The sequence below is a fragment of the Hyperolius riggenbachi genome, chromosome 6 (genome assembly GCF_040937935.1).
Source record: "Hyperolius riggenbachi isolate aHypRig1 chromosome 6, aHypRig1.pri, whole genome shotgun sequence".
Taxonomy (NCBI): Eukaryota; Metazoa; Chordata; class Amphibia; order Anura; family Hyperoliidae; genus Hyperolius; species Hyperolius riggenbachi.
Genome location: NC_090651.1, coordinates 385,718,227 through 385,725,350, shown reverse-complemented (window position 1 = coordinate 385,725,350; position 7,124 = coordinate 385,718,227). Strand labels below are relative to the sequence as shown.

At 47.9% G+C, this 7,124-nt stretch overlaps 1 protein-coding gene across 1 annotated transcript in view; it reads left to right on the top strand.

Moving 5' to 3' along the window:
• Window positions 1-227: 227 nt before the first annotated feature.
• Window positions 228-7,124, top strand: part of CADM4 (cell adhesion molecule 4) — a 671,473-nt gene continuing 664,576 nt past the window's right edge. The window contains exon 1 of the mRNA XM_068241989.1: window positions 228-349. Coding sequence (XP_068098090.1) covers window positions 274-349 — 76 coding nt within the window. The 5' untranslated portion in view covers window positions 228-273. The remainder of the gene's footprint in view (window positions 350-7,124) is intronic.

Genomic DNA, 7,124 nt, shown 5'->3' with positions numbered 1-7,124 from the left:
GGACACCGGCAGCCTCCCGCATACTCTCCGGAGCGCACAATGCTCGCTCTGTCCTCTGCCGGGCGGGGAAGGGTTAATGGGCGGGGAAGGGTTAATGCCCCGCCCCTCCTCCTGCCACCCGCATGGGACTAGTAAACAGTCACCTCCCCCCCTGCACGGCTCCCCCTGCCATAGGCCGGTCTCCCGGGGGCCCCGCCCCGCCTCTGCATGTCATTAGCATAGATTAGTGCAGGGCAGGTGCAGAGGGAGAGGAGACGGCAGTGCAGGAGGACCATGGCTGCTGCTCACACACTGCTACAGGGCTGCTGCTTCATCCTGGGGGGCTTCCTGCTCAGCACTGCAGGCACAGGTAAGCTCCAGGGGGTGCCCACCCCCCTCCCTGCCAGCAAGGGGTTAATGTCACTGTCACCCCCCCATACTCTGTTCTATGGCATACTAACCCTTCCCCTGCCAGGTCCTGTGGCTCAACACTGCAGGGACAAGTAAGCTTCAGGGGTGCCCACCCCCCTTCTTACCCCCCCTCCAGGGGCTGCCAGCAAGGGGTTAATGTCACTGTCACCCCCATGCTCTCTGGCATGTTAACCCTTCCCCTGCCAGGTGCTGTGGCTCAGCACTGCAGGGGTTAATGCATGAAATGTCACATTGTGTCTTCTTGTTGCTGCTGCTGCTGTAGGATGCAGAGGGAGGGAATGGTGGGGGGACCGGGGGGCTCTCATGCAGAGGGCATTGGCAAGGATGGTCCGCGCCAGGATGCTGCAGACGGGTTTAAACAAAGGGATGTGTGTTTAAGGGGGCAGCATCCATGCCCCCCCTTCCTCCGCGCTCCTTCGTGTCAGGTGCCAATCACCAGCTGCTGGGGGTGATGGATGCTGCAGGGGGGGAGGTGAAAGGGTTAATGGCGAAGGAGCAGGATGGTGCCCTTGTCACCGTCTCCCCCTCGTCCCCCTCTCTCTCTCTCTTCTTCGCAGTGCCAAGGAGCCAGCAGGAGCGATTCCACCCCTTTGTCCGCATTGTCCATTCAGGAAGGGCTGGCAGTGGTACCCAGTGTGCCCAGGATCGCTCCCCCCCCCCCAATCCATGGATGTCACTCCTGATCTCCCAGCTCATCTGATGACTTTATGACATATGGAGGAGGATGAAGGAGATTTATGGCAGGGGGTCCTGACCTCTGACCTCAGGGGGCTTCCATGGATGGGAATCCTCACAGATGGCCGGACGCTGTCCAGCTGCCGGCGGACTACAACCTCCAGCAAGCCAGGGTGACAAAGCTGACTGATCACTTCTGGCACTTGTAGTCCCCCCAGCAGCTGGATGGAGCTACAGGTGGTACAGAGTGACCTTCCTCTGTGACTTCCCTGGTGCCTGCGTGGTACCCTGGCATTGCCTGCTGGTGATACATGAAGAAAGGTCATTCGCTGCTCTCTACTTCCCTGTTATTAAACAGAATTGCAAGCCAGGCACTTTGGAACAGTGTTTCTCTCCAAGGCGGTTAGCCTCAAAATGGCACTGTTTAGAGTACGCTGGCTGGCTGCCCAATGTCATTGCCACAGATGGGGTTTGGGAGTTTCAGGGTTAACTTTTCCTGGAGAGATATTATGGGGGAGCGATGTTTGGAATGCAAATTAAATTCAGTGAATTAATTGAAAAAAAAATATTAAAATGTGTGCATGCATTTACATTATTATATTATTATTATTCTGATTGTTGTTATATTGTTTTGTGTGCTCTAATATATGAGGGATCTATGCAGATTGGTCCCAACAAATCTGACTGCGACGTATTACATTTTGGGGGGATAACAAAGTAGCTTGCCTATGTTCAGCGTGATACAATTGACAGTGGATCTGCCACCCTAATGTAGAACAGGCTGATTTTACTATGGAAATCCATAGAGAATATAAGCTATCCGGCAAAACTGCTGGTTGTGACGTTCATAATGATCTGCTGTGAGTTGCAGAAGTTTGTCATTGTTGCCTGGGTCATCGCAAAACAGAGCGTGGGCTGCTGAAAAGTTAGTGTATTGGCAGTTGTGCTGTTGCGGTTGTGGGCAACCAACTGGCGGGAAACCTTATTGATAATAAATATAACCTATGTTTACAAAACTGTCATCGGCAAGGGAATTGCAGTGAAAATCTGACACTGCAGAGTGTGTGTGTTTATGTGGTGTGTGTGTGTGTATATATCTATCTAATGTATGTGTAATTATTACACTTACTGCTGCCATAGCAGATGATGCCACTGTATAAGGTTAAAAAAAAAAATATATATATATATATATATATATATATACATACATACATACATACATACATACATACATACATACATACATACATACATACATACATACATACATACATGTGTGTGTGTCTTATGCTATCACAGCATACTCACTATGATCTATATGTTTTTGTTGCTGATGGATTTTACTGTCTACCAGCCTCACCACGGTCACACTGACACATTTACAGGTCCCCTAAATATGTAAAAAGCATAAAAGTCCCTTTAGGAGAAGCCTGGCAGGAGTTGACACCCGTACCCCGGTGCTGCAAGGCCACAGAGCTTGCCTGGGCATCCAGTGTTTTGATAATAATATGAAGCGTCTTGACACGTCAGCAGAGCCGCACTATTAATCATAAGACGTGCGGTGACCTGACACCCTGCACAATGTGGCCTGCTTATGTCACCCATAATATGTCCCCCTGGTCATTAAACAGCCCCACTGTCTTCTTGTGTCTCAGGACTTGTCATTGTCGGGCTCCTCAGGCAGGGGGCAGTGTGGTTAGCAAGGTGCGCCTTACAAATCTCACTGCAGGGAGGTCTGGCAATATAAATAGAAAGCCAAGGCATTATTTGCAAACATGTGTCGGGGGGGGGGGGGGGGGGGGGGGAGAAGGTGGACGGAACGCTCCTTGGAAGTTAATCTGCCAAGACTTCCTCAAACTGCAGAGCGGATGTTTCCAACAATCCCATTCAAAGCTATAAATATGAAAATGTGACTGCATGATATATATACGGTATATACTGCGCTGTGCGTTTATGAATGACTCACGGCAGGGGACGCGGCCGCTTCTAACTCCTGGCCATGTAGACCTAATCGCGTTCTTTCACCGTGATGGAGAGGAATACGCAGAACCCCACGGAGCAAACACCATTCATCTCTCACTGATGCTGGGCCTGCTAACTGGAATCTGGTTGCCGTTGGTTACAGCACGTTGCGGTATCTAAGGGATGAGCTGCATATCTGTACCATCTTAGGATAGGCCAGTGGGTCTCAAAGTGGTCCCTGACCTGTTTATGGCTGAACCATTGATTGTATCTTCAGCCCCATGTAGTCATTTCTCAGCTTTCCTTGGTCATGTGACCGCAGACCACTCATGGTTTTCTATCGCTGAGGTTGATTGGACGCTATCATAACATTTCTGGACTTGGGCTGGTGGGACGGCTATCCATCAAGGCACAGGTGTCAAACTCGAGGCTCGCGGGCTGAATGCGGCCATCATAGCCATTTTTCCAGAACTTCAAATGTGCATCATTGGAAGGAGTAAAAGACCAACAGCACACGGCCTTTACATCCAGAGGATGACTGTTTGGAGTTAACAAATTGTCTGCTTGAGCTTGGGTGACGCAACAACCCCACGGGACCCCCCTGTAAAATTAGCATGGAACCCCTCAATGCACAAACCCACACGCCTTTCCCCCGGCACTCTCTCCCCACATAGCAGAGCAGTGTAATATTTACCTCCTCCAGCGCTGTGTTCTCTCTTCAGTCCTTCCCAGCAGCTGCACGCTCTGTGCTTCCATACCTCTGGTTCCTGTTCATGTGAATGCAATCGGAGCCAGAGATGTCCAGGAAAAAGCCTTGTATCATTATTAGTTGGAGTTAGGCCTAGTGCACACCGAGCGGTTTTTGGAGCGATCCGCCGGCCACATCCGCCTGGAAAAACGCTTGGCTAATGTATTGCAATGGGATGGTGCACACCGGCGGTTTGATGTTTTTGCCCAGCCACAAATGCGCCTCCTGCTGCACGTTTGCGGATTTCGGAAGCGTTTCGTCCTCAATGTAAAGTATAGGAAAAACACAAACCGCTCTGAAAAACGCTACTTCAGAGCGGTTTGCCAGGCATTTTTGTTACAGTAGCTGTTCAGTTACAGCTTTTACTGTAACAATATGTGTAATCTGCTACACAAAAACGCAGCCAAAACCGCTAGGTATGTGTAGAAAACCTCTCTAAACATACCTAGAATCGCTCTGAAATCAGCTCCCAAAACCGCTAGCGTATTGCGGATCTGCTAGCGGTTTTGGTGTGCACTGGGCCTTACATAGCGCCAACATACAGGTATTACGCATGTATCAGAGACCCAAAGCAGCACTGGAGCAGCTTAATATTAAACATTAAACTCACTCACTCACTCAGGCCTGGTGCACACCAGAGGAGTTTTTCTGAGCGTTTTGAGTTTTTAAATCTGCTGCTAATGTTATCCTATGTGTCTGTGCACACTGGAGCAATGAGGTTTTGTAAAAAACCCCATAGCATTACATTGGGAAGAGCTTTTGAAACCTCTAAAAGCTCTTCCCAATGTAATGCTATGGGGTTTTGTACAAAACCTCATTGCTCCAGTGTGCACAGATACATAGGATAACATTAGCAGCAGATATAAAAACTCAAAACGCTCAGAAAAACTCCTCAGGTGTGCACCAGGCCTCACTCTTTGAGACTGTTCAATGAAGGGTAAATCTTAAACAGTTTGGCCTGTGACTTGGACTGTGTTGTAGATTTTGGCCCCTTACCTGAGTGAGTTTGACACCCCTGCATTATGGATTGGGCTAACCCAGTGAGATTTATCGCTTGAGGCCTTAGATTTAAATCCTTGTCAACAATAATCCAAGTGGCTACAAGTTGTTATACCTCTTGATCTCGACCAAATAATTTGGCCTGTATATCCTAGGCCAGGCATGGGCAAACTTGGCCTCCCTATACCTCTTACTTCAGTTCCCCTTTAAGGAACTACAAGTCCCACAATGCATTTGCCTTTATGAGTCATAATTGTGTCTGTAAGACTCCTGCAATGCATTGTGGGACTTGTAGTTCCTTAAAAGGGAACTGAAGTAAGAGGTATATGGAGGCTGCCATATTTATTTCCTTTTAATCAATACCAGTTGCCTGGCAGCCCTGCTGGTCCATTTCTCTGCAGTAGTATCTGAATAACACCAGAAACAAGCATGCAGCTAGTCTTGTCAGATCTGACTTTAAAGTCTGAAACACCTGATCTGCTGCATGCTTGTTCAGGGGCTATGGCTAATAGTATTAGAGGCAGAGGATCAGCAGGGCTGCCAGGCAACTGGTATTGTCTAAAAGGAAATAAACATGGCAGCCTCCATATACCTCTTTCTTCAGTTCCCCTTTTAACAGCTGGAGAGCCAAGTTTGCCCTTGCCTGTCCTAGGCCATCCTCCACCAGATAATTCAGTAAAACGGGTCCTACATCAATTTCGATTCCTTCCTCCTGTGTGATCAAATCCGCCAGAAATCTGTATGGCCACGAGACGCATTTACTGTAATTGATTATCGGCAAAATTATGATTGGACTGGAAATTTTGGTCAATGTGATGTGGCGGAGGTTGGTTGCTAGCCCATGGTGTTGCACTGAATTGCGGTTTGTTAGATCTGCGTGTAGTGTATGGCGATTCTATCCCTCTCTCATCAGATTCAGATCAGTCCGCCACATTAGATGGCAATCTAAGCATGTATGGCTACCTGAAGATTGAACATAGTTTGTCTTGTCCTCATGGTCTATACCTCCCTTACATAACATATGTATTGTACTGTCTATGTTTTGATTTCAGTGAATTTGATATAAGTAAATAAAGAGAAAACTGTTCCTGGCATTTTCCATCTTGATTCCCTCTAAATGAAGTCAATCCTGATGTCATTTCCTCCCTTACTTTTTGTTTTCTCCTACAATCTGCACTGTATTAGCTAGCTTGCTTTGTAAATACATGTGAGCACAGCGTAGATCCAATTTCAGCAGCTTTACACTGAACTGCCCTCAGTCAATCAGTGAGGAGCAGGAAAGTGGGAGGGATGATGACAGCTTCCTTCTCATTGGCGATGGCAAAAATAGAGCCAGGCTGACTGAGATAAGATTTATTACAGCAGAAACCTTTCTGATTAGATTGGAGTGCTTGCAATGCATGGTGAGGTTCCAGGCTGCATTATGAACACAGAGCAGTGGGTACCAGTAAATGGGATTTGATTTTGTGGCTGACAGTCCCTCTTTAAAGGACATCGGAAGTGAGAGGTATACGGAGGCTGCCATATTTGTTTCCTTTTTAAACAATACCAGTTGTCTGGCAGTCCTGCTGATCTATTTGGCTGCAATAGTGTCTGAATAACACCAGAAACAAGCATGCAGCTAATCTTGTCAGGTCTGACAGTAATGTCAGAAACTCTAGATTTGCTGCATGCTTGTTCAGGGGCTATGGCTGAATGTATTAGAGGCAGAGGATCAGCAGGGCTGCCAGGCAATGTGCATTGTTTAGAAGCAAATAATGTTCATCTCCCCTCACTTATCCCTCCCCCCTACATGACATCACTCCCGCTCCCTCTCCGCACAGAGCAGAACACATTGCAGCATGTCTGCACAGCCTCGGCACTGCAATGTCGTCCAAGGGATAAGCTTCCAATCCCTTTCAGGTGACAATTAACGTGTCTACGGTCCTTAAGTGGCTGATTGTGAAGGTAAATCCTCATGCTGCATGGAGGTGGTAACATTGGCCAGTGATTGCTCAATAATAATTGATAGTGTGTAGCAGGCCTCAGGAAAGGCTGTAAGACTCATTTGCTGAGATCTATCCTGTGCCTGTAGCTTTTATTCATGTTGAGGGGATGTCCTCAGTAAGCAGCAGGTCCATGGGGGCCAGACTTGTTTGGTTTCAGCATATTTTGGTGAATGCCCCCCTCAGGGTGTCCCGGCCTCCTGTCTGCCAGATCATGACTTTCACGCTTTGTTTTCTTACCTCGCTTTCATCTATTGGTGGGAGTTGCAGATATTACCCAATTAACACGCATATAACCTGTACAATGTTCAGCTGTACTCTGGTGATGTCATCGCGGGGGTTCA